This window comes from Brienomyrus brachyistius, chromosome 4, assembly GCF_023856365.1.
Source record: "Brienomyrus brachyistius isolate T26 chromosome 4, BBRACH_0.4, whole genome shotgun sequence".
NCBI classification, from domain to species: domain Eukaryota; kingdom Metazoa; phylum Chordata; class Actinopteri; order Osteoglossiformes; family Mormyridae; genus Brienomyrus; species Brienomyrus brachyistius.
In genome coordinates this window covers 29,962,633-29,990,321 of record NC_064536.1, presented here as the reverse complement: position 1 = coordinate 29,990,321, position 27,689 = coordinate 29,962,633, and the positions used below count along the sequence as shown (strand labels likewise).

Genomic DNA, 27,689 nt, shown 5'->3' with positions numbered 1-27,689 from the left:
AAAAAGCATAAACCCCCTTCATGGGTGAAACTGCCTCATTTGTTGTTTGGTAATTTGTATTGAAGCACAAATTATTCACAGCCAGATTTATATTAATTACTTACATTTAGTGCTGGTTATTGGGTTGACAGTAATATGAACTGGGATCTGCAAACCTCCAGTATCACACCAGTACCAGCCAGTGTCCTTCCTCTCCAGTCCTCTGACTGTCACACTGAAGACTCTGTTTACTCTGTCATCCCTGATCAGGACAGGCCTCCCATCCAAACTCACAGATCTCTCTGATGCACAGGAGCCCCCGATCTTACACCACAGCTTCAGACTGTCACTGTTTCCATAGCGACACTGAACACTGACACTGTCTCCTTCCACACCCGTCACCTCCTGTTTGTCCACTGACAGCCTTTGGGAACCTGAACATGCAAATTAGGGAAAAATAAAATACTGTGTTATTTACACAGCTGTAAGATATTCAGGCATATGACCCAGTTACAACATGCTTATTTTAATGTTCATCCATACTTTTCATATGCATCAAAACCTGAGCAAAACATATTACTAATGTTATTTATCCCCTAAAGTAGCCCATTTAAACTGAGACCGTTACGTCTCCCAGGTCACATTTATATTACTGAGCAAAACTAAGATTTAGTACTTGTTATTGTAGATTAGGTTTAAAAATGCTCAAATGCCTTTTCTTCCATTGCTTTTGTAAATGTCCTTCCTTTCTGCCTGAATGACATGTTACATCTTATTGCATCTTATTGGCTACAGTCTGCAGTACAAACATCTTACCCTCAGTGACTGTGAGGGAAACCCGATCTCCAAGATCTGAGGCTTCAGTGATCTCCACATGACACCAGTAGGTGTCAGAGTCCCAGTCTGTCAGATTGTTGATGGTCACAGTGAAGACTCGCTGGTCAGGATCATCTCTGACTGACACTTTACCCTCCTGTGGAGAGTCAGTGTGTACTATGGGAGTACATGACCTCACATCATACCCTCTGCACCAGTATTTCACGTGAGTTTTATATCTGTCCTCATAGAAACATGGGATGGTGACAGATCCTCCTCTCTGTACACGCACCCATTTCACTGTGGACACACCTGCAGGGACAGTATGAAAATTACCAGGCTGATTAACTGCTCTCCCTCTTACACCATTTATACACATATTATAATGAAGTGAATAATAAGCTAAATTTCACAAAACTTCAATTCTCCTGATTGCGGTGATTGGAATTTACCACTGAATGCGAACTGTAAATTGGAAATAGTAACTGGTAATAGAACTTAGTGCATACGATGTTGGGTTTATTGTACCAGGGGAAATTTTCCCTGCTTCGATGATACTGTAAAAAGGAAAACGCAATACTGAATGGGGAAATAAGCTGGTGCACAAACGAAACATTTATCCCCTTATTCGCTGTGTAGCTTCAGCCCCGTTAGCCTGTTAGCATAAGCCCCGTTTTAATGTAACTTTTTTTGTAATTACCCGTTAAATATGGCGGGTGAGGGAGACGCACTCTGACCTGGTCTGTGACTTTTGCTGGATAAGAACATTGAAACAGAATGTAACTTAGGCATTGATATTCTCTCTCAGTTCTGCAGGTATAATATGGTTCATCTTTTGTTATTTCTTTTTGTTAATGTTGAGCCATTTGTAAATGTGTGTTAAAGATACCTGTGATACAAGGAAGCTGCAATAAGGTTTATTTTGTTTTTTTTATTCCGTGCATAAAAAATTTATTTATCGCACTAAATCCACTATATGGTCAGAGAGATATTTTTGTTTGGGGAATTGTATATTTCTGATTGTTGTTTTTGTTTGTATATTGTAATTGTAATGTAATTGTAACGGTTTCTCAGTCTGTGAGAGGCATCCACAGCGGAGATAACACTGAAGTAGAATGCAAGTCAGACATTGACATTCAATCATTCAAAAATAAAACACTGTAATAAAAGATTAACTGCTGATTTAGTTCCATAATTAGCATAGAAAGACCATTTCTGGTTTTGATGTATATAAATTAGTATTTATAATATAAACATGAATAACGGACAGCCAAGTTTATGCTCTTTTGCAGGCTTTTTATATTTACACTTTTCCATTTACTTTACACTTAAAACCCACTTAACCCTTAATAAAATTATATTTATTAACACATTACTTATCATTTCTGACTGTCCGATGAAGCCCAATTAAACTGACACTGTCACTTCTCCCAGGTCTCATTTATCATCCTAAACAAACCAAACATTTAGAGCCTATTCTACATGAGTAAAGGTTAATTGCACTGTAATGAAACGATGGTTAAGAATGTCCTGCTAAGCAACACGATCACCGATGTGTCAAGAAAACATCGGTCAAGTCATTCCTATAAAAATATTTCTTCTGAATTTGAAGTAAGATTCTTTATTGTCATTGCAGATTGAAAAATAAAATTAGAATTTATGCTTATTAGATATATATGCATGAAAATAGTGTGATCAGATGTTTTGTGCAGACATCTTACCATCAGTCACTGAGAGGGCAACGTGGCCCCCAACATCTGAACCTCCACTGATCTTCACTCCACACCAAAAGTAACCAGAGTCCGTAGTTGTCAGATTTTTTATGGTCACAGTGAAAACTTGTTGGTCAGGATCATCTCTGATTGACACTTTACCCTCCTGTGGAGAGTCTGTGTCTACTATCGGAGTACATGACCTCCAGTCATTCCCTCTGCACCAGTATTTCACATGAGTTTTATATCTGTCATCATAGAAACATGGGATGGTGACAGATCCTCCACTCAGTACTGACACCCAGGTCACTGTGGACACACTGTCAGCACCTGCAGGGAACAACCAGCTAAATTTACAATTTTGAACATCACAGTACCGATGATCTTTAATACACTATATATTCAGTTTGTGCAATACTTTAATCAGGTATCTCAGAAAGAACTAGAAGAGTACATTTACTGATGAAAATGTGAGTGTGATTGCCCTGCAGCAAAAAATTTAAAGAATGACAAAAAGACGAGTGGAGACCTATTCAGCCTGCAGTGAGGAGTCACTGACTTGGCCTGAGGCTGCAGATGCAGTTTGGTGGCTGTGGCATGTTCAGTGTCTGAGTGGTAAGAGCCTCTGAAAAAGTAATGGAGTCAATGGGAGGACAGAGGGATAAAAAAAAAAACGACAAAACAGTGAGTCAGATTTCAGTTCATGCTGGCAGGTATGGACTGAGTTAGAATGTCAGGGATGGAGGGATGATGGGGAAAAAGCAAGAAAAAGACGAGTGGGGCCATTTCTGTCGGGCTGTTCTGAGGTGGCCTATGGAGTAAATGAGTGGCAGGCCTTTGATTCCGAAATCCCAGGTTATCCTACGGGCTCAAGAAAACGTAAGAAAACAAAATGACAGACTTTTAGAGGCACCAATTCACCTGAACCATGTGTCTTTGGACTGCGGGAGGAAACCAGAAACCTGAGAGGAATCCAACATGGATACAGGGAGACCATGCAAACTGCACACACAGAGCTGAGTAGGATATGGAAACCACAAGCCTCAAGGTCAGATCTAGGCATAAGCAAACTAGGCAGCTACCCAGGGCCCAATCGGTTAAATGGGGCTTGGATCGGTGAAATCTACGAAGGGACGCCCCCCCTCTCTGATCGGTGAAATCTACGAAGGGACGCCCCCCCTCTCTGATCGGTGAAATCTACGAAGGGACGCCCCCCCTCTCTGATTGGTGAAATCTACGAAGGGACGCCCCCCCCTCTCTGATCGGTGAAATCTACGAAGGGACGCCCCCCCTCTCTGATCGGTGAAATCTACGAAGGGACGCCCCCCCCTCTCTGATCGGTGAAATCTACCAAGTTAGATAAGAACGACCTGTGCTGTTGAAATGACCACAGCATGATCAGTTGTCAGCCTCACAGAAAACCAAAGGGTACAGCAGACATTTTATCTGCACTAACGGTCTTTATACTGTTTGATCAGTAAAAAAGAGACGTAACAGTATCATGCAGTATATTTGGATGTTATACTTATCAATAACCTGTTTCATGCTACGCCTTAAGTATTAGCATTCATTTGTGAAAAAACTTATTGGATTGAAAAAGCTAGTTATATAAATTCAAAAGTGTAACAATGGCAGCAGTTTAAATTTTCTCACGAAAAGCAATCAGTGGAATCTGATTGGCCGTGGGAGGCTCCAACCACTTTTACAAACCTTGTACCCCAGTCACGTGTTGACCAAGTCTGCAAAGTTTGGGGACCCTGCCATCCAAAGTGTGACAATGGCAGTAGTTTAAGTTTTCCAATTAATGTCAATGGGTGAATTCTGATTGCCTGTGTGAAGCTCCACCAACATTTTTTTTTACCTTTGACCGCAGTCACCCATTGACCAACTCTGCAAAGTTTGGGGATCAAGTGTGACAGTGGCAGCAGTTCAAGTCTTACTAGAATGGCAGAAGACTGCAGGTTCAAATCCCTGACCAGCAAGGAACCAGTGAGGTACCCTGAGCAAGGCACCGCCCCCAAGCACTGCTCCCCCGGTGCTGAATTAGCTGCCCCCTGCTATGTCACATTGTCACATATGTGTTGAATGAAGAGAACACATTTCGTTGTTCTGCACTGTGTGCTGTGGTGTGTCAACAATGACAAATAATCCATCCATCCATACATTTTCCAAACCGCTTATCCTACTGGGTCGCGGGGGGTCCGGAGCCTATCCCGGAAGCAATGGGCACGAGGCAGGGAACAACCCAGGATGGGGGGCCAGCCCATCGCAGGGCACACTCACACCCATTCACTCTCACATGCATTCCTACGGGCAATTTAGCAACTCCAATTAGCCTCAGCATGTTTTTGGACTGTGGGGGGAAACCGGAGTACCCGGGGGAAACTGACAAATAATCACTAAATTCTAAATGATAAAGATAATCTTTAATGTCATTGTCACTTGGACAACGAAATTGAAAATGCAACTCGACTCAATGTGAGGCATAAAAAGTGTAATAAATATTAAAGATATACAAATTGTACTGAATATTTCACTGAATTGCAACTTGCACAGAAAACTGCATCATTTATACAGATTGCACTAAATATGCAGATTTCACTGAAGAAAAATAAGAAATTAACCGTAATGTTTTGCATTTAAAGCCATGAATGCTTTGGGATAAAAACTGTTTTTCAGGCGATTTGTCCTGGTTTTCATGATGATTTAGTTGATAGATTTTCTATATATAAATCTGTTCTCTGATTGGAGGAAATTTGGTGCAGGAGATGTGACTGGGGTGTGATGTTTCTAAGTGTCTTCTTAATTTGTTGGGTTTCATACTATCAGCTGCCAAAGTTTTCAAACATATAATATAGACAGGTCTCTCCTCATCTCCTGCCACATTACCAGTGAAACCCAGAGCAAGATATGTTTCATCATATTTCCTTTTTGGCTTGTTTTTCTGCCAGGTTCCGGCACTTGCTTCATGTCTCTCAGAAGCACCACCTGTTCTTTTCCTGCCTGATAAATATCTTTACATTTTGACTCTTTAAGGCTCTGATGGCAGTGAATGCAAACGGTACCGATGTGAATTTTCTGTTCCACTGTGAAAATGACTCCGATGTTAAACATCAGTTCTGTACGACTTTCCCCCAGGTCTATTGCGCCCCACCTGTTAGGGGCGCGGCCCACACTTTGAGAACGACTGGTATAAGTGAACGGGGAAAATGGGGTCTTTGGCTCGACCTCCTAAACTGATGGAGGGTGCAAGAGCTTATAATACCACACCCCCAATTCACGGCTATGGGACGATGAAGTGTGGAAAGTTTGTACTCCTAAAACTGTAAGAGGAAGAGCGTTCAGAACATTGGGGCGGAGAAAAAACGAAGAACAATATGTTGCTTTTTCAAGCCAACATAATGAATGCATTTAACACAAAATATGTATATCAAGTAATTATGTTTTCATTCTAAAATATTTCTGTTAAAAAAATCTGAAGAATCCAAATCGTATTCGCAGTTTCCAAGACATTGTAACTCGAAGCAGCCATCTGCAAATCTTTTCACAATCTATATTTTGAAATTCCTTCTGAAGTAGCAGCAGATCTCCATCATGATCTTCAAACTGTAGCTGACAGTGTGTGAGGAACAGGAGAGAGATCTCTACTCAGTACCACTGTAATGAGAGACACTCACCTGGGAGCCCAGCAATGAGAAGAAACAGGAGCATCAGAGGATCCATACGTCTGTGTGTCACTGAGCCCAGATCTGTGGAGACTTACACTGACTGCCTCATCCTCTCTACCTTCACTGTCTCTGTTGATTCTATTCTCACACACAGCAGGCAGAGTGAAGGGGGAGTGGACACTTTAAACAGGAAGTGACAAAACCACAAGGCCGAATATTAACACTTCAGTCACTCATCCTGCTTCCTTATGTGTAAAGGCGCCTTTATATTTATGTATTGTTAATAGCAAATAATTATTTGTTGGATCTCTCTGTAGCCTTCAAGATTCATCTCTCATCTGGTTTTAATAATAACAATTGACATGATCTTGATGCCTATGAGTAAATTATCTTTACATTTCCCCCAACTTGCTCTCTGTAGCTAAACAAAAGGCAGCCACCAATAGCAGCACCCAGGGAGTTGGGGGTTAGGGGTCTTGCTCAAGAGCCCATAGATGGCTGAGATTGGTCTGGGCTAGAACCAGTAACCGAAAAGGCTTAGCCCACTGAGCCACCCCCTGCCCCCATGTCATGTCTGTTAGTCATTATTATAATAATCTAGAGCCTAATGCAGGAAGCACACAGTGCAAAGTGAGGTAAACAGAACATCAGTCCATTGCAGGGCACTGGAAGCTGGAGAAATGCCATGTGAACAGAGGAAGCCTGCAAACTGCACCCAGACACAGTCATGGTCACATTCAAAGCCAAGAGTCAGCAGTGCTGGGATGGCAGGCATGTGAGTCAGACATCTAATATCAGGATAAACTAAAGACATAGAGGGACTTTGGGGAAACACAGCAAGACCAACAGAAGACATGGGCTTCTGACAGTAAGGCATCAAAATGCGTCCCCGTTTACTGTTGATGTTTCATTGCAGTTAAATAAACTACAATTCAGCTAAAGTGACTCAGCTTTTTTCTGCAGCTTCACAATTAAAGTGTGAAATAAAGAACTGAAAGGAAGAGACACTGTAGAAAACAGTGAGGGCCAGTACACTCTATCAGTGGCTATAATCTTTACTTTTAGAGAGTTAGTTTGTGCACTGGTGCAATTTCTGTTTATCTCTGGTCTGTTGAAAGGAAAACATTTTGATGCTGCTTTAGTTTTTGCTGTAACAGGGGCAAATATTTTAATTGCATTGGGAATCTAAGTATAACAGAAATATGGCTCCATAGTAGAATAACTGATAGTTGATCTAAACAAAGATTCGTTAGCATGGTGCAGAAGTTATTCTCAGAAAAGCACTTATTCTGAAAAGCAGAAATGTTGTCAGACAGGATGTGAGTGTGAGACTCTGCAGAAACACTGTGTGCTGCATACAGAGGGTCTGACCTCAGGCCTTTGTTTCAGTCTTTATTATGTTTTATACAGTTTTAAAATGTCACTATAGTAGGTCCTTTTAATATCTGTGGATCAGTAGGAAACAGGAGGCCCATTAGGTATGTGTTTCTGTAAGACAGGGGTGGGGACGTCCCGGGCCTTAACACAGGATTGTCCAATAGGAATGCTCCTTACCCAAACTTTTATTGGACAATCATGGTTTCTTGCCTCAAGAATATTCCTATGAAGAAAGACATAAGGACAATGTTAACCCACCCAGAATGGTGACATTAATATCTTGAAGAAGGGAGCAGGAGATCTACAGACAGGTCAGTGCAGTGTCTACAGCAGGGGTAGCCAATCTTATCCGCAAAGGGCCGGTGTGTATACAGGTTTTTGGGATGACCTTTGGGTCAGCTGTTCAAACCCAGGTGTGAGGACTCTTCAGCCAATCAGTCCTCTAATTAGGGAGTTGTAGCAAAAACCCGCATACACACCAGCCTTTTGTGGATAAGATTGGCCACCCATGGTCTACAGTAATGCAGACGCTGTAACATTCTTTCCTGGCAAAGAGGGAGCTGAGCGGGAAGGCAAAGCTTTAGATTTACAGGCTTATCTACGTTCCTACCCTCATCTATGGTCATGAGCCTTGGGTAGTGACCGAAAGAATGAATTGTGGATACAAGTGGCAGAAATGAGTTTCTTCCTCAGAGTGTCTGGGCTCTGCCTTAGAGATGGGGTGAGGAGCACAGACATTCAGGAGGGGCTCAAAGTAGAGCCACTGCTTCTCTGCATCCAAAGGAGCCAGCTGAGGTGGTTCGGGCACCTATCTCAGATAACTAGAGACGACTCCCTGGGGAGGTGTTTCAGGCATGTCCAACTAGGAGGAGACCGCGGGGCAGACCCAGGAAATGTTGGAAAAATTATATCTCTCCACTGGCCTGAGAACGCCTTGGTATCCCCCAGTGGAGCTACAGGAGGTATGTGGTGAGAGGGAGGTCTGGGCATCCCTGCTTAGACTGCTGCTCCCATGACCTGACCCCAGTTATATGGCAGAAAATGGATGAATGAATGGTTGGATCGACTTCTAGCTTTAGTTTACCTCAGCTAACTGAGAAATCCTGCTTTGTGCAACACCCCCAGCATTTCTTAATTAGCCATATAACTTAAGCCAAATGTAAGGATTGTCCAATAGGAATGTCAGTTACCTCCCTTCCTACTGGACAGTTTTCATATTTACCTTAAACTAACTGGGAAATTCTGCTTTTCTGAATACAGACTGTGGAATAGCTTCAATAAAGTACAAGCAAGCCCCCCATCAGCAGGGAGCTGAGCAGTGCTGTGGGATTTATTGTGTTTACAGTTTTATATCATGCATAGTTTTACTGTATTTTAGTACTGTATTATAACGTTTATATTTACAGTAAGCCGTAATTTACAGTTTTACAGCATGTATAGTATTACTGTATTGTGGTGAATGTCTCTGATGGTATTTAATGTCCTGGACCTACATCGCTGGAGGTAGATATCCTGCAGGTAGTGCAGTTCTGTCCTGGTGATTCTCTCTGTGCTCCTGTCAACCTCTGTAGGGCTCTGCGGTCCTCAGGGCTGCAGATGTCACAACAGGCAGCCATGCTGCCGGAAACCACAGATCCCACAGTAATGCTGCAGGAGGCTTTTTGCAGCGTAGATCAGATTCCGAATTTCCTCAGCCTCCTCAGGTGATACAGTCGCCGCCCAGCTTTCTGCACCAGGGTGGCTGTGTGGTTCTCTGAAGTTCCTGTAGCCCGTGTGCACTTCCTCCGCCCTAAAGGCCACTACAGAAACTCTTACAGATGAAATACACTAAAGGCTGATAAAAAGCGACTCCAGCCAGCTGCAAGCTAATCAGTCTCGCTTTAATTACAGGTACAGATATGGAGGTACTAAGATATGGGGATATATCTGTAGACTTTGTCAGTCCAGCAGACACTTCCGTCCCCCGGAGCTGATCGCCAGGATATCGCGACCTGTTAGAGAAGCTACATGCTAAGCCAGCGCTAACCCCCATCGGCCGTCTCTAGCATCTTCCCGCTAACGTACGGGTCTGGCGAAAAAAATGGATGAGCTCCGACTCCGGATTACATCGCAGAGCAGGTGTACGGAAGGCGGTGCCGTGATTTTCACAGAAATGCAGCCAAACGGCGCCGTACCCGACAGCATCATTGATTTGCAAGGACTCGGCGTCCTCAGCGCAGACAGACCGACCTGAGACGGCGGTAAAAGCAAAGGCATAGAAGACGCTGCACTAAATAGTTCCATGCAATAAACGCCAATCTAACCATCCGCACTCCGTGATAAACAGACACGCAGATACGCGATTGTTGCACGTTTATTCGTATTTGTCCATTGTAGTTTGTGACGGGGCTCGAACAGCGCGCCATCCCGTTTCCCGTCTTTCTTCCGGGTTCGCCGGAGCCGCCCCCGGGATACGGGGGCTCAACAGGACCAAACCGCGCATACGGTTTGGTGAATGTTTTATAAACGCGCTTCTGTTCCAGCTTGCTTCAGCACAGACGGGGTTTGCTAGTAATGGTTTACTCCCCAGGGGGTTGAGTTGAGCCTTATCTGATAATATGCACACAGTGATGTTTTAAAATACAGGTAATAATGTTTGTTATCGGGAACAGAGGTGTGTGTGTTGAGGGGTGCGGTTTACATTATACCAATCTATTGTGTACAGAAAAGTATTCGGCATGTTTATAAGTCTGGTTACTGCTATGGGCCACAGACGGGGCTCTGAGTAGCAGAGGAGCGTCACTTGGATCAGCTAGGAGAGCTCACCTCTGAGCCTGCAGGTAGTGGGTACGCTGCCTCCAATGAGTATCTTTCATTTTTTTCCACTATGGAGTCTGATTTTGTGGATTTTCTGAATTTTAAATAAACTAAGTACTGGTATAATGAAGTGCTTTTGCAGCCTTGCCATATTTTCCTAATTTTTTATGAACATGACGAGCAACTGTGTGACATCCTTAAAACGTGCTGTGTGGACTCAGATATTACTGGGAGACACTGTTCTGTTGATCTGAAATATCTGACGAACAAGTGTAAGAATTTTTACCTGCTAACGGAGTTTACAGCTTGTGCTTGCTGTGTACATACCTCATGCTAATGCTAGGCTCGCCATGAAAGAACTTCATGTGGCCATTAGCAGACAAGAAAATGGAGCCTTTATTGGGGATTTTATTCGATCCGACCTTAGAACTGAACCAGAACGTCTCCATCAGAGGAGAGAATACCTTGCATCATGTCTATGCTAATACTGCAGGCACTTAGCAAGCCATTACCCTCCCCTGCATGGGACAGACTCTGGCTGTTCTACTGCCCAAGTATCCAACCATCATCAAAGTGAGAAACCAGCAGTGAGCGACAGTCTGGCCAGCAGCTGCTGATTCCATTCTGCAGCACCAGCCTGACCACACAGATTGGACTCTATGTCAGTCCCATACCGACACTGATATAAACACATCCTCTGTACTAGATTATATTAACAGCTGTGTTCATACTGTCACCTCTGCAAAATAAGAATATTTCCAAATCAGAAGCCCTGGATGACCATTAAACTGAAAGCCAGAGATGCTGCTTTCAGATCCGACCTACAGCACATCCAGGGCTGACCTGGACACGGGCATCGAACCAGCAAAGCACAGCTATAAAGGGTTTAAAACTTCATCCACACTCTGAGCTGTGATGCATGTGGCCGGGTGTTCAAGCCATCGTGGGATACAGACCCACAAATCCAGCTCCCTCCATCAGCAACGCCAACCAGCTTCACTACTTCTATGTTCTAAGCGTAGAGGCAATAAAGAACCTGCCACCAAAGCCCTCAGGCCCAGGGAGACTGTGGAGCTCACTGTGGACTTCAGGAGACAGCAGACACAGCCCCATTCACATCAAAGGGCCCGAGGTGGAGCGTGAGTTGGATGGGTTACCAACTCGTTGCATGGCACACACACACACACATATACACACACACACACACAGACACACACACACACACACACACAGACACACACACACACACACACACACATATACACACACACACACACACCATTCACTGACACATGCACACTTACGGGCAATTTGGTAACTCCAGTTAGCCTCAGCATGTTTTTGACTGTGGGCGGAAACCACAGTACCCAGAGTAGACTGCACGACGAGAAACGACACAACAAAATTCAGCTATTTAAGTAAATATTAATACATTTAATATTTTTTATGGTTTCACTGTGAGACTTGACTATATTTCCTTCCCCAGTGATCATTTTAATCTAACCGATGAAGCTGAAGGCAGAGCTGGAAAATAGTTTAGTCATGACTTCAGAAGTTACCCTGACAAGGGATTCTGTACAATCAGAGATGGAGATGCTGGTTGGGTTGGTCATCGCCTGCTTTTTCGGACTGATGTAGGTCTGAATGTAAAGTTTCAAACTGTTTAATGTGTATTAGTCTGTTTTATAATGTTCACATAAAAAGAGTTTTTAATGTGTTTGCTCCTTATATCTCCTACAATGTGTTTGTGCATATTATTCCTCCTCGATTGGGGGATAATGAGAAATAACTAGCAAGAGAGACAGAGAGAAACTTTATTGTCCAGACAAGGTATTATTGTCCAGAGTGGAACTGATTTTCCAAAGCCTTTTGGATGTCAAATTTAAAAAGTTAATCTAAATCACCTATTACCCACTGTAATCATTTCTATACCCACCTCTGTAAACTTCTAAGAGCATCACTGGCAACAATATAAGAGGCTTACAGTTAAATTAGGTAAAGGAATTTAATGTAAGATTTGCCAATCTAGGTTTTCAGCACCATGGACAGCAACCTAGTGTTGCTTAGAAGGGCATTATTAAGCTCATTTTCACTGTTCAAATCTTTATTTTTAGGGTCTACTAGAATAGATTTACATGCTTCAATGTTCCAAAGACACATATTTACCCCAAACACCACAGTATTACGCAATTCCTTAATACTGTCTAGCAAAGACAAAATGGCATAAGGATTTACAGACAGACTTTACAGAGAGAACTGTGTGGTTTCCCTTAGACAGTTTCCCTTTTAGTTTTTCTTGCACAGTATATCTGCCTTAGTGACCAACTAAATTTGTCTCATTCACATGTGTTTTTGATAGTGTGTATACATGTAATTCTAACAGTATACCCATACATTGTTGAAGAGGAAATACAGACTCATCTCCGACTGCCAGACAGAGATGCATGATTCGTCACTCCACATAACACGTTTCCACTGCTCCAGAGTCCAGTGGTGGTGTGCTTTACACCACTCCATCCGACACTTGGCATTGCGTTTGATGATGTGAGGCTTACTTGAGGCAGCGTGTGGCTCTGTGGGCTAAGCCTGTGTGCCTGTAATCAGAAGGTTGCAGGTTCAAACCCAGCCTCAGCCTGTGGGTTCTTGAGCAAGACCCTTAACCCTCAACTTCCTGGGTGCCGGTACAGGTGGCAGCCCTTTGCAAACAACTTTCTCTATGGAAAAAAAAAAAAAAAAGAGCAAGTTGTGGGAGGCGTTCTGACAATTTCCCTATGGGGATCAATAAAATAACTATTATTATTATAAGCTGCTCAGCCATAGAAGCCCATTCCCTGAATCTCCCAGTGCACAGTGTTTGTGCAGGAGTTAATGCCAGAGAAAGTTTGGAACTATGAAGTTATCGAGTCGACAAAGCATTAGCAATTTTTACACAATATGCACCTTAGCACTACACACTTACTTACTTCACATGGCCTGCCACTTTCTGGCTGGGTTTCTGTTCCTAAACACTTTCACTTTGCAATAATACCACTTACAGGTGACTGTGAAATATATAGCAGGAAAATAATTTCAGAAACTGACTTGTTGCAAAGGTAGTATCCCATGACAATAGCAGGCTAGAATTCACTGAGCTCTTCAGAACAACACATTATTTCACAAATGACTGTCAACCTAACTGAATGGCTAGGTGCTTGATTTTACAAACTTTTGGCAATGGGTCTGAATGAAACACCTGAATTCACATTACATGAGCAGGACTCGGTAGGAACGTATCAGCTAGGATGTACAGATAATGTCATTCCCCCCCCCCCCCAAAAAAAAAAAACTGCATTGAGGATAAAAAAAAATTATGAGTAGATTAAATATTTAACAGATATGATGACAAGGAATCACTTTCCTGTACAGCTCAGAGACTGTTTACTGGAGAGTGTTTACTGGAGGTTTGGGCTGTCGAGAGTATCCTGGAAAAACTGGATGCAATTCACAAAAACTCAGAGATATTTGGAAAATATCTATCTAACTTCTTATATATGCAGCACGAATAAATAAAAATCCCTGCATGGCATTCTAGCATGGATCTATATGAGGGCCATGTGTCTGCGTGTCCAAAATGACTCCAAATCAGCCATAAAATTGGGACAGTAATCATGAGCCCCATTGTGCTGTAGCGCATTTCTTCCTACATTTTTTTCAAGTCAAAACATTGCACAGTGATGATGAAAGCATGCTCAGGCCTGGAACGTTTAGCGGAATGTGTCCGCAGACAAGTGGGGCAGTGAGGACGGGAGGACAATTATGCTCAGGCATGGTACAAGACCAATTGTGAGTACACCCTAACACTGATCATTTGCCAGGCTGAGCTCTACCTGGGAGGGTCCTGGAGCAACTACTGGAAGATGTGGTGCAACTCTACTTACCTCAGCCACCTGACAGACAACCTCAGTGCCTCCATACCTACAATGAAAGAGCAGCCTGGAAGGGAACAGCAGGCCATGAGATACAGACACCATCACAAAGGGCTACAGAGCCAAAGACTCCACTCACTCAGAGAGAGAGTCGCTTGTGATGGAACTCTGGGGTTCATGACGAACCATTTGCATTATTTGTGATTATAGCATTATTAAGTGTTTCCTCTGTTTATGTTAAAGTTCAGTGGTCAGTTTAACAGATAAACCACACACAGTTCCTCAAACCGGTCGGATCCCATGCAATTTATTTGACTTGAATATACGTGCACTTAAGCAGGTTATGGGAAATTATAATCACTCTGAAACAGAATATCAAAAAGATCTGAAATATTTACAATGAATATGAGTCTAATCAATGTTTGTAAAGCACAAAAAAGCCCAATTATGTTAATTATCTATTTTATTTCAATGGATTAAAAACAACAAATAAAAACAAAATAACAAAGGAAATTTAAGTACATATTTTATTTCCAATATGTACCATTTGTTTCTGTCAGCGCTACTAATGACTACAGCCTAGAAAAATTCTGTGTTTCTAGGACATTATTCTGTATTTTTGTGACTGGGGCCCTGTAGCCTATTCTCCAGCTGGGGGCGTCAATTGTTATGGAATAACTATATTTTATTTTTCAAAATAAATATAAAAATAATTATGCGATAAAAATGATTGTGTGAGCTTGCTGGAAAAGAGTTTGGCTCACATCAAAGTATATGATCATCTTTGGCCAACCAGCAACATCTTATGTATGATTTAAAATGTTAAAACTAGCAAACTGGGATGTCTTGGTGCTGGGTGATACTGGTAATTTAATCAGTCTCAGTTAGCCTCATATCACACCAAATCCCATCAGTCTAAGTGAAGTAGTTCAACAACGAACATAAATCTACCTGATGGCTGTGGGGCTTCTTTGGATAGTATGCTGCCTTCTGTCTTTTCTGAATGAACACAAAGCAGTGATTGGTTTAATAAAAAGGCATTTATTTGTTTAACACAAACTCCAACAAAAATGGATAATCTTGATGGGGATGTGAAGCAGGTATGAAATGGCAGACGTGATATGTGAGTATGTGAAGTACGCAATGTGTATTAATCTATGTGAAGTACGCAGTGTGTGTGCGTACGCGCGGGCGTGCCCATGGCAGAGTACGTGTGCGCGGGAAGGACGGCACTGATAATGTAAACGCACAGTGGTATGCAGCAAGGAATTTAAATCCGTGCAGTAATTCCACTATTCTGTAGAATTTATGGAATAAAGAATTAACATTCTCCTAACATTTGTGTGACGCTGTGTGTAATGTTTCTGGTTTGAGTAACGGCAGGTTCGGCAGTGATAGGAAATGAGGAAGAAAATAATAAAATTACAGAAAAGAGAAATAGAGACAGACTTCAAGGTGGCCCTTGAAGCCGGGAAAGTGACCAAAGTGGTCCCATAGCAGTGCCCCCTGGTGGCTGGTATGGTACCTACAGATGCTACTAAAAAGCATGATCTGGTGATGGCAGCATTAAAGGGTCAATAGAGAAGAGGTGAGGCCTAATTATGAACACCAGCGTAAAAGCACCTCACTAATGAAAAACTGTCATATTCAAGCAAGTTGTTGTCATATGTACAGGAAACAATGAGATTTGCATTTTGTTTTCCCCTCCAAATGCTGCAAAAAAGAAAAATGAAAACAGACAAGGATATAGATAACTGAATAAAACAAATACATGTAGTTACCAAGGTAACACAGACATGCGCACATACAGTAACTACACATAACAATGTAAACTATAGATATGGGTATGGAATCGGAATGTGCAGTGCAAAGTGGCTGCTGCTTATCAATCCAGCAAACAAACTGCACATGACATTATATATGGATATGAGGACCGTAGGAAAGAAGAAACTGCTGAATGAAGTGAAAGGTGCTTATCAGTCCAGTATAAAAAGCAGGTGCAACTGCATGTAAGGTGCAGAGTGCAGTGAACTGGGTGACCATTGCCATAATGCCTCGGGTACGGGCACAGCTGGCAGAGGGTGGCAGGGGGTATTCTGTTTTGGTTTTTTGCTTTGCCTTGGTTCTGTTTTACCTGCCTTAATCCCCCCCATGTTTAAATTCTGTTTCCTTGTTTCTTTGTCAGTTTTAAGTTTCCCTTTTAATTCTGAGTTCCTTGATTCTATTATTCATTTTGCCTGTTGCCTGTTTTGCCAGCCCTTGTTAATTGTTCTCACCTGTCCTGCATTATCCTTGTTAGCTCTCTGTATTTAAGTTCCTGATCCTACCCTGTTTCTGGTGGAGTCATTGTTGTAGGTCTATTGTAGTTCTTGCTGCTGACGACGTTCTTGTTCTTGCTGCTGACGACGTTCTTGTTCTTGCTGCTGACGACGTTCTTGTTCTTGCTGCTGACGACGTTCTTGTTCTTGCTGCTGACGACGTTCTTGTTCTTGCTGCTGACGACGGTCTTGTTCTTGCTGCTGACGATGACGGTCTTGCCGTTTTTCATTCCTGCCTGTTCCAGTACAGCTAGTTTCCCTTTTGTAGATTATTTTGTTCTCTTCATCACTTTGTCCCCTTTTTAGTTTTGACCCCCTGTGGTCCTTTTTGTTTTGTAGTGTTCTCCGTGCTTTTGGTAATGAACCGCTAGTGGGTTGTCCACCTTCTTTTCCACCTGCACCAGGCCTCGCCCCCATGCCAGAACCTCCCGAGGTCATGACAACAATGCATATCTTAACCTACTGATTGTCAAGACCTAATATGAGGAATGACAGCAAAAACACAAATCCAAATTAAAAGAATAAAAACAAACTACGATAAAACAAAATGAAATTTTATTTCTCACATAGAAAATACCTAATACAAAGAACATCCCTTAAATGAAATTAAAATTACAAAAGAAAATTAGCTTTAGTATAGAAAAGCAGTAATGCAAATATCTGTATTTAGCTAAGTTAATATGTCACAAGATGAGGAATGGCTAAAAAAACACTGGTACCAGCACCGAGTGTCCATTGCATGTGAGCTGTTAACCATCCTCATTTAGTATATAGGTGTTTGGGCTGATAGTACGGTATGAGTTTGGGATAGAGTAGGCATTCTGAGTCTAGTTCGGGTTAATATTGTAGATGGTATATCTAATGGCTGGGGCCAAGGCTAGGGTTAGACTTGGCATTACGGTTAGGGTTAGGTTTGAAATTATGCTTTGGCCTAGTGTTGTCTTTGAATATAGAACTCAGTTTAAGATTAGAATTGGCATTTACACTGGAGTTTGTTTTGGGGTTTGCTGTGAAAATTAGAGATATAGCTATTGAGGTGGTTAGGATATGCATTGGGCTTCAGTTTAGGACTGGCAATAGAGTTCAGGCTAAGTCTAGGGATCATATTACAGATGCAGCCACCTCAATTTTTCCCTCCAAGCTGCCTGCCAGCCAACTGCCTGCCAAAAGCCAGCCAAAGGGAGTAACCCCCCTCCTTCTGGGGGTGTGCCTAAATTCTCGTATAAACCCACCCATTTATTCACTTGCAGGGTGTTACTATGAGATGGCGCTTTCTTTACAAAAACGCATTTTAGTTGTGGTCACAATTTTACATACACAAGTACAACAGGTATCAACCAGAATCTTTTGGTAGCCATTAGCAAGCTTCTGGCATAATTCTGGCTGAATATTTGACCACTCTTCTTTGGAGAATTTCTAGTTTATTTAAAGTAGTTTCAACAGGGTTGAGATTGGGGATACTTCACAAAGCAGGTTTTCTTGCTTAGCCGAATAACTTGTTGGAGTTAATATGAATTGAAGACACAAGCCGAAGTTTTTACAACACCAGAGACAAACATGGGTAGGTATTTGGCTAGCGAGCATGCCGGCACATACTAATCCAGTGCTATGATATTATACAGTACATACAAAAACCCCTCGGAAGTGCAAAGCATGTGCTTTCTATCTCTGCCTTCAACCAGACAGGAACTGTTTTTGAATCTTGGCATCTTGATCAGGAGTGACAATTTGTTGTTCTAATATCTATTTATTCCATCCATCCATCCATTTTCCAAACCGCTTATCCCACTGGGTCGCGGGGGGTCCGGAGCCTATCCCGGAAGCAATGAGCACGAGGCTGGGAACAACCCAGGATGGGGGGCCAGCCCATCGCAGAGCACACTCACACACCATTCACGCACACCTATAGGCAATTTAACAAGTCCAATCAGCCTCAGCATGTTTTTGGACTGTGGGGGGAAACTGGAGTACCCGGAGGAAACCCCACGACGACATGGGGAGAACATGCAAACTCCACACACGTGACCCAGGTGGAGACTCGAACCCGGGTCGCAGAGGTGTGAGGCAACAGTACTAACCACTGCACCACCATGCCGCCCCCTATTCATTTATTGTTTTGTATTATTCCTGTAATATAATGTGATTGCACATTTTATTCATCAGCGTTTAATATGTTGCATGTTATAAATTGTAAAATTATACTAGTATTGTATCTTCATCCAGATACTTCATCCAGCCCCACAGGCCCCAGCGGGGCGTCCGGAGCTATGCTAGAGTCCCAGAGTTGTGGTGTTAGACATCGACTTTATTTCAATTAGAAATATATTATTTTATACTATTTACGAATAAAACAGATTAACAAATAGAGGTAATGTGCTTTCTGCCAGGGGTGGGAATGCTGTCTGTCTGCTTCTCACACTCAGGACCAGCGGTTAAACGAGATGTTACAGTCACTCTGCAGGCACCGTGCAACAATTTGTCAACCGGCGGCCATTTTGTTTCATTGACGCTTCCTTCTAATAGGCTTATCGCTCCCGACTCCAAAAACTCTTGCGCCGACGCCCCGTTTCCCACTGCCGCGGACATTAGCTGACTGACATGTCTAGGCAGGCAATACGCATACATCCCCCCCTAAAAACAGGATTGCTGTGTTTTTACGATATAAAATAGGACATTTTGTTAAAAATAAACCGTTGACAATACACAACTACTGCTTTTACCATTCAAAACTGCCTGACTCTCACTCCTCTTTAGCTAGAAAAGCTTGATGCGTCCGGTGACCCTGTTAAAATTATTGTTAAAAGTTTTATTATGCCTTAATACATATTTAGAATATCGCATTAATAATTTCACGTAATGTATTTTATTCTTCAAAGACTACTGATTCCAATTTGGTGCCATATGCTTTTATTTTGTAGGCCGTAGTATTGCACCATTTCTACCAGCTATAGGCCGTGGTACGTCTGGGATATTATGCTTAAATTCTTAATTAATTATCGTTGGCTATATGCTTTATAACACATTTTATACTTCTTTTACACACGTTTACTTATTGTATACACACTTTAAAGTTCAGAATTTGACTTGCCTCAGCTGTTTTCAATAAAAGACAGCGGTGTGTGGGTATCGTGGCTGTACACACAAGCGCGACGTGAGGAGAGAGCGAGAGTTATTTTAACAAGGATCACCCGCGTTATTCCTTGATTCTTGTTGTCGAAATGCTTAGGATGTTTTATTTTAAATAACGCATTAGCCGAAAAAGAGTTTCATTACTTAAAAAACGATGTGGATAAAGGGGCTTATTTGAAATAAAAGAGCAGCATGTGTCCCTGTTTTTCCTTTTGATTAACCAGACGTAGATAAATTTAGCTAAATGTAGCTAAACAACCCGGCGGTGTTCTGTTAGAGATCAACTTTTATTTAAATTAGAAATATATAATTTTATATTATTTACAAATAAGTCAGATTAACATATAGAGTTAATGTGCATTCTGTCAGCTGGAACCAGTCTCCTTGAGGGGGGTTGGACCCTTTTCCACTCTGGAGTTGCCCGCGGGGAGAGGCGCCGAGCGGGCGTGGGCATACTTATTGCCCCCAGGCTGGGCGCCTGTACATTGGGGTTTACCGCAGTGGACGAGAGGGTAGCCTCCCTCCGCCTTCGGGTGGGGGGACGGGTCCTGACTGTTGTTTGCGCTTATGCGCCAAACAGCAGTTCGGAATACCCACCCTTTTTGGAGTCCTTGGAAGGGGTGTTGGAGAGCGCTCCTCCTGGGGACTCCCTTGTTCTGCTGGGGGACTTCAATGCTCACGTGGGCAGCGACAGTGAGACCTGGAGGGGCGTGATTGGGAGGAACGGCCCCCCCGATCTGAACCCGAGCGGTGTTTTGTTATTGGACTTCTGCGCTCGTCACGGACTGTCCATAATGAACACCATGTTCAGGCATAAGGGTGTCCATATGTGCACTTGGCACCAGGACACCCTAGGCCGCAGTTCGATGATCGACTTTGTAGTCGTGTCGTCGGACTTGCGGCCGCATGTTTTGGACACTCGGGTGAAGAGTGGGGCGGAGCTGTCAACCGATCACTACCTGGTGGTGGGTTGGCTCCGCTGGTGGGGGAGGAAGCCGGCCAGGCCTGGCAGGCCCAAGCATATAGTGAGGGTCTGCTGGGAACGTCTGGCGGAATCCCCTTTCAGGGAGAGTTTCAACTCCTACCTCCAGCAGAACTTCTCCCATATCCCGGGGGAGGCAGGGGACATTGAGTCCGAATGGGCCATGTTCCGTGCCTCCATTGTGGAGGCGGCTGACCGGAGCTGCGGCCGCAAGGTGGTCGGTGCCTGTCGCGGCGGTAATCCCCGAACCCGCTGGTGGACACCGGTGGTAAGGGATGCCGTCAAGCTGAAGAAGGAGTCTTATCGGGCCTTTCTGGCCTGTGGGACTCCAGACGCAGCTGACGGCTACCGGCAGGCCAAGCGGAATGCGGCTTTGGCGGTCGCTGAGGCAAAAACTCGGGTGTGGGAGGAGTTTGGTGAGGCCATGGAGAACGACTTCCGGACGGCTTCGAGGAGATTCTGGTCCACCATCCGGCGGCTCCGGGCGGGAAAGCGGTGCAGCATCGACACTATTTATGGTGGGGATGGTGCGCTGCTGACCTCAGCTCGGGACGTTTTGGGTCGGTGGAGGGAGTACTTCGAAGACCTCCTCAATCCCACCGACACGCCTTCCAATATGGAAGCAGAGTGTGGGGACTTGGGGGTGGACTCGCCTATCTCGGGGGTGGAGGTCGCTGAGGTGGTCAAAAAGCTCCTCGGTGGCCGGGCCCCGGGGGTGGACGAGATTCGCCCAGAGTTCCTCAAGGCTCTGGATGCTGCGGGGCTGTCCTGGTTGACACGCATCTGCAGCATCGCGTGGACATCGGGGGCAGTACCTCTGGACTGGCAGACCGGGGTGGTGGTCCCCCTCTTTAAGAAGGGGGACCGGAGGGTGTGCTCCAACTACAGGGGGATCACACTCCTCAGCCTCCCTGGTAAGGTCTATTCGGGGGTCCTGGAAAGGAGGGTCCGCCGGATTGTCGAACCTCGGATTCAGGAGGAGCAGTGTGGTTTTCACCCTGGCCGTGGAACAGTGGACCAGCTCTATACTCTCAGCAGGGTTCTGGAGGGTTCATGGGAGTTTGCCCGACCAGTCTACATGTGTTTTGTGGACTTGGAAAAGGCATTCGACCGTGTCCCTCGTGGGGTCCTGTGGGGAGTGCTCCGGGAGTATGGGGTACCGGGCTCCCTTTTAAGGGCGGTTCGGTCCCTGTATGACCGGTGCCAGAGTTTGGTCCGCATGGGCGGCAATAAGTCGGACTCGTTTCCGGTGAGGGTTGGACTCCGTCAGGGCTGCCCTTTGTCACCGATTCTGTTCATAGTTTTTATGGACAGAATTTCTAGGCGCAGCCAGGGCGTTGAGGGCGTCCGGTTCGGTGACCTCAGGATTAGGTCTCTGCTTTTTGCGGATGATGTGGTTCTGTTGGCCTCATCGAGCCGTGACCTTCAGCTCTCACTGGAGCAGTTCGCAGCCGAGTGCGAAGCGGCTGGGATGAGAATCAGCACCTCCAAATCCGAGACCATGGTTCTCAGCCGGAAAAGGGTAGAGTGCTCTCTCCGGGTTGGGGATGGGGTCCTCCCCCAAGTGGAGGAGTTTAAGTATCTCGGGATCTTGTTCACGAGTGGGGGAACGATGGAGCGGGAGATCGACAGGCGGATCGGTGCGGCGTCAGCAGTCATGCGGGCGCTGCATCGGTCTGTCATGGTGAAGAGAGAGCTGAGCCAAAAGGCGAAGCTCTCGATTTACCAGTCGATCTACGTTCCTACCCTCACCTATGGTCATGAGCTTTGGGTAGTGACCGAAAGAACGAGATCGCGGGTACAAGCGGCCGAAATGAGTTTCCTCCGCAGGGTGGCTGGGCTCTCCCTTAGAGATAGGGTGAGGAGCTCAGTCATTCGGGAGGGACTCAGAGTAGAGCCGCTGCTCCTCCGCATCGAGAGGAGCCAGATGAGGTGGCTCGGGCATCTGATCAGGATGCCTCCGGGACGCCTCCCTGGGGAGGTATTCCGGGCATGTCCCACTGGGAGGAGGCCCCGGGGAAGACCCAGGACACGCTGGAGAGACTATGTCTCTCGGCTGGCCTGGGAACGCCTCGGGGTCCCCCCAGAGGAGCTAGACGAAGTGGCCGGGGAGAGGGAAGTCTGGGTCTCCCTGCTGAGGCTGCTGCCCCCGCGACCCGACTCCGGATTAAGCGGGAGATAATGGATGGATGGATGGATGGGTGCATTCTGTCAGGGCGGTTGCGTGCGTCTCACAATCCAGGGCCAACTGTTAGCATCACGACAGCAATTTCCACTGGTAGCCATTTTGCTTCCAATTTGACAGTTGCTTGACGCAATGAGTCGGCTCTTTAAAGAAAATACTGTGTGGCTCTATGCGCATGCGCTACAGGAGAGCGAGACGGAGAGAGAGAGAGAGAGAGAGTGCATGCGCTCATTTAAACAAGAATTAACAGCGTTATTCCTTGATTATTGCTGTCGAAAATGCTTAGAGCGCTTTACTTTATTATTCACATTGGCAGAAAAGTGTTTCATTACTTAAAAAACATTATGATTATAGGGGTTTATTTGAAATAACAGGTGCTCCGCTGTTGTCGCCATTTTGAAATGGGCTTCTGCGCGAGTGCGCCTGCGACAAACGCTGCCTCCTAGGTCTTTCATTTCGACCGCGTTGTTCAAACAGACCAGTCGCATATATCTTTCTTTTTTTTTTCCTTTTTTTTTTTTTTTATTATTCCCTCCACCACCCCCCCTCTGCGGAGGACTACTTTATTTCTATTTATTTATTTATTTATTTTTATTTATTTCCTCAAGAGAGGGAGAGGGGGAGAGAGGGGGACAGAAGGACGAAAATGGAGAAGAAGGGAAATAGAGAGGGAGGGAGGGAAAAGAGAAGAAAAAAAGAGGAAAAAAAAGAAAGAAAACCACAGATAATCTGCTTCAATACCTGCTGAAGAGAGAAAACAACAACCAACATCTGTACGAGTCACAATGAGCATGTTAAGGAGCAACAGCCGATAAAGACAGTGTGTGTTTGTGACAACCTGTTTGTACACCTGTATGTGTCTGTGAGAACCTGTTTGTACTCCTGTATGTGTCTATGAGAACCTGTTTGTACACCTGCATGTGTCTGTGAGAACCTGTTTGTACTCCTGTATGTGTCTGTGAGAACCTGTGTGTACACCTGTTTGTGTCTGTGAGTACCTGTTTGTACCCCCTGTGTGCACACCTGTGTATGTGAGCGCGCTGGTGTTCAAAAGGTTTCTCCATGTAAATGTCTAGTAGTGTGTGTGGGGAGCCACAGCCCCATCCCTCAGGACATGAAGCAGACACGGAGGAGGCCCGGACCCCAGACATCCAGAGGCCCCCCAGGTCATGGGAGCCCCCAGAGGACCACCGCAGGGAGAATAGCAGCCCCTCACCCAGAAAAGGGCAGAGGAGAGCTCCGGAGGGAGGCCATCCGGCAGCCACAGTGCAGGAGCCCCAGGGGGCCGTGGCGGCGAGCCCGCAGGCTCCGCCGGCGGCCGGCCCCACCAGGGCAAACCAGGCCCTGGGCCCAGAGATCCAAGGGCCCCCCCACCCCCCAGCAAGGGCCCGACAGAGCCAGGAGGGCCAGATCCCACCAGGCAACCGCCGAGAGGTAGCCAGCACCCACCCGAGCACCCAGCCCCGGACATCGAGAATCACCAACGCACCAGCGGCCGGGGGCCCCATCCACCGGCCGGGAGTGTGGCGGGGGGGAATAGAGCCCGAGATGTTATTTTGGGTCGAGTCTAGGACCCAACCTGACACAAGCGTATAGACAAACAGGCGCACACATGCACAAGCATACGTTCCCACCCTCATGCACACATAAACAAATATTTACACATTCACCCAACATAGAGACACACAGAAATGAACACTACACATACTCTCACTCCCCATATATACTCTATGTGGACCCCATTTTTTTCCCTCTGGCGAGGAGACCAGAAGACCACCCCGGACCCCGCAGCAGCCGAGAAGCCCACCAGCCCAGACCCTGACCAGACGGCCAGCTCTTCCTCTCTCAGCCCCCAGCCCTAAATGGCGAACAGAGAATGGGGGTGTGAAAAGACCCCATGCCCCCCCTCGCCCGCTCAGATGTGGTGTTGGTGCGTGTTGTTCTATAGGGGTTTATTTGAAATAACAGGCGCTCCGCTGGTGTCGCCATTTTGAAATGGGCTTCTGCGTGACTGCGCATGCGACAAGCGCTGCCTCCTCGGTCTTTCATTTCGACCGCGTTGTTCAAACAGACCAGTCGCATATATCTGACCTCCAGGACTTGCTCATTTCGCCTTTTAGCCACCGTCGGACTTAAAGGTTATTCCTTCTAAAAGTTTGCTGTTTAAATGCTTTCTTCAACCTAAGACTGGTAAATACCGCTAAAGTTATTGTGTGTAGTTTCGGTCTCCCTGAACTGCTGTTATTGTGTGTAGTTTTGGTCTCCCTGAACTGTTGTTATGGTGTGTAGTTTCGGTCTCCCTGAAGGTGTTAATTAGGGGGCAGGGCTTACTGAGTTAAATTGAAAAACCCACTCTAAATCCCTCAGACACTTGCAACTACCGACCAGTATCGCTTCTTTCCTTCCTTTCAAAAATCCTCGAACGTATAGTCTACAACCAGTTTTCTCGCTATCTCTCTCAGAGCAACCTCCTGGATCCTAATCAGTCTGGCTTCAAAGCAGCTCACTCTACAGAGACTGCCCTCTTAGCAGTCACTGAGAAGCTACATGCTGCCAGATCAGCCAAACTGTCATCTGTCCTCATCCTTCTTGACCTATCAGCAGCATTTGACACGGTCAACCACAAGACTCTTCTGTCCATCCTTAAGAGTCTTGGCATTGGTGGCTTGGCATGGTGCTGGCTTGCTTCCTACCTAGAAGGCCGAACAAACCAAGTGACATGGAATGGATCCACATCTACCCCACGTTGTCTTTTCACCGGTGTCCCTCAGGGCTCGGTTCTTGGCCCTCTCTTATTCTCCCTCTACACTAAATCTCTTGGAGAGGTTATATCCTCACATGGCTTCTCCTACCACTGCTATGCCGATGACACTCAACTCATCCTCTCCTTCCCTCCCTCAGACACTCATGTCTCCACTAAGATCTCTGCATGCTTGGCCGACATCTCATCTTGGATGACCGCTCACCAGCTAAAACTCAACACCGAACTGCTTTACATCCAAGCTGACTCATCCCCCCTCCAGGACCTTGCAATCTCCTTTGACAACTCCCTGATCTGTCCTTCGGGTTCTGCTCGCAACCTTGGAGTTACCATGGATGATCGGTTGTCCTTTTCCTCACATATTGCCAGTCTTTCTCGCACTTGTCGGTTACTCCTCTTTAACATCAGGAGGATACGTCCATTTCTTTCTACTCAGGCTACCCAGATACTCGTCCAGTCCCTCGTCATCGCACGGCTGGACTACTGCAACTCGCTTCTAGCGGGTTTACCACTGCGTGCCATCTGTCTCCTCCAACTGATTCAGAATGCAGCTGCTCGACTGGTTTTCAACCTTCCCAAGTTCTCCCACACCACTCCTTTGCTATGCTCTCTCCACTGGCTTACTGTAGCCGCCCGCATCAAATTCAAAACACTGATGCTCGCATACAAAGCCAAAAATGGTCTGGCACCATCCTATCTAAAAGACCTCATCACACCCTGTACTGCGCCCCGATCTCTCCGATCATCCACTGCTAGACTGGTCCCACCACCCATCAAGGCACAAGGACGACACACATCTCAGCTCTTCTCTGTCCTGGCACCTAGTTGGTGGAACTCCCCCTTGAAGTCCGAACAGCGGAAACCTTCAAGCGACAACTCAAAACTTTCCTTTTTCAGAAATACCTGAAGTAGTACTCTGTATTCTTACTCAGCTCTTTTCCGTGTGTGTGTGTATGTGTACAAAAAAAAAATATACAAAATTGTTGCACTTTCTCAACAGTGTTCGGATAGATGGTGTTCATAGCTTGGGTCCTTATTGAGCTAGTATTGGAAAAATTCATTGCAGCGTCTTAAAGCACTTATGTAAGTCACTCTGGCTAAGGGCATCTGCCAAATATTGTAAATGTAAATGTAATGAGTGCTCCCTTCTTTTTAAAATGACGTGCTGTATGTTTATTGGTTTCGCTTGTGCTTGTTTAAATTTGCTCTTCTGCTTCTTTCGGGCATGTTTGCATAAATGCCGTCTGCTTTTCTTTTAAAATAACATGAAAGTTTTTCTTCTTTAAAACATTAAAACAACCGTGGCGCTTGTACCTACTAACAACACATGGCTATGGCCGGACGGACCCCCTCTGGACATGTATGCGCTAACTTGCATCCATCCTGTTATATGTTTTATTATTCCTTAAAAACGTTATTAAAAAAACACAAATACATGTAATGTATTTTATTCTATTAAAGCTTAACGGCAACCCTTTTCTCCAAAGCCATATGGCTCAACACATGGCATAAGAATGTATAATACCATATATGGACATAACCCCTCGACCAATCAGAATAAAGGATACGCCCCCTTCCCCTTATGACATCATAGACAGGTACCACATAGAAGGTACCACATAATATTTTTTTGACATATTTCCATGTCAACTGAGCATGTAACAAAACATTTGTCTGTGTCTATTCAACTTTGCACTGTACTTCAGTTGTGACATGACATTTTTGACAATGGGATTGTCTATGTTGATTGTGCACCTGACAAACCAAACCTCTGTTGTTTTAGTACTCTTTGTTGTTTGACTTTTGTATTGCATGTTGACCTCTAGCTGGTAACTGGGGCAGCGTGGGGACGTCACACCTCCAGGCTTGTGGTTTTGATATCTGGCCCAGGTCTCTGTGGGCAGTTTGTGGGCAGCCTCTTTGTTCTCCTGTTTCCTCCCACAGTCCAAAGACACGTGGTTCAGGCCACCAGTGCATGCAGTTGTACTGCACGACGCCTTTCTTGATAATGAACATGTCCTGTGTGCACACTCCCTGCACCCTTCGCGGCTCCCTCAGCAG

The 27,689-nt window shown here is 45.1% G+C and overlaps 2 protein-coding genes across 29 annotated transcripts in view; one reads left to right on the top strand and one right to left on the bottom strand.

Annotated features, from left to right (window-relative positions):
• Window positions 1–27,689, bottom strand: part of LOC125740819 (CMRF35-like molecule 1) — a 243,944-nt gene that overhangs the window by 86,074 nt on the left and 130,181 nt on the right. For 12 of the 28 annotated variants that reach the window (XM_049012508.1, XM_049012491.1, XM_049012502.1 and 9 more), the window contains one exon: window positions 796–1,107. The exons of 1 other annotated variant lie outside the window; for it this stretch is intronic. In XM_049012508.1, coding sequence (XP_048868465.1) covers window positions 796–1,107 — 312 coding nt within the window. Of the gene's footprint in view, window positions 1–104; window positions 414–795; window positions 1,108–2,516; window positions 2,838–6,184; window positions 6,294–27,689 lie in introns of those variants that run through there. 15 more of the 28 variants (XM_049012512.1, XM_049012490.1, XM_049012509.1 and 12 more) reach the window with 11 other exon arrangements.
• The window catches only part of LOC125740818 (CMRF35-like molecule 1), a 133,458-nt gene that overhangs the window by 45,488 nt on the left and 60,281 nt on the right, over window positions 1–27,689 (top strand). The gene's annotated exons all lie outside the window — the stretch shown is intronic.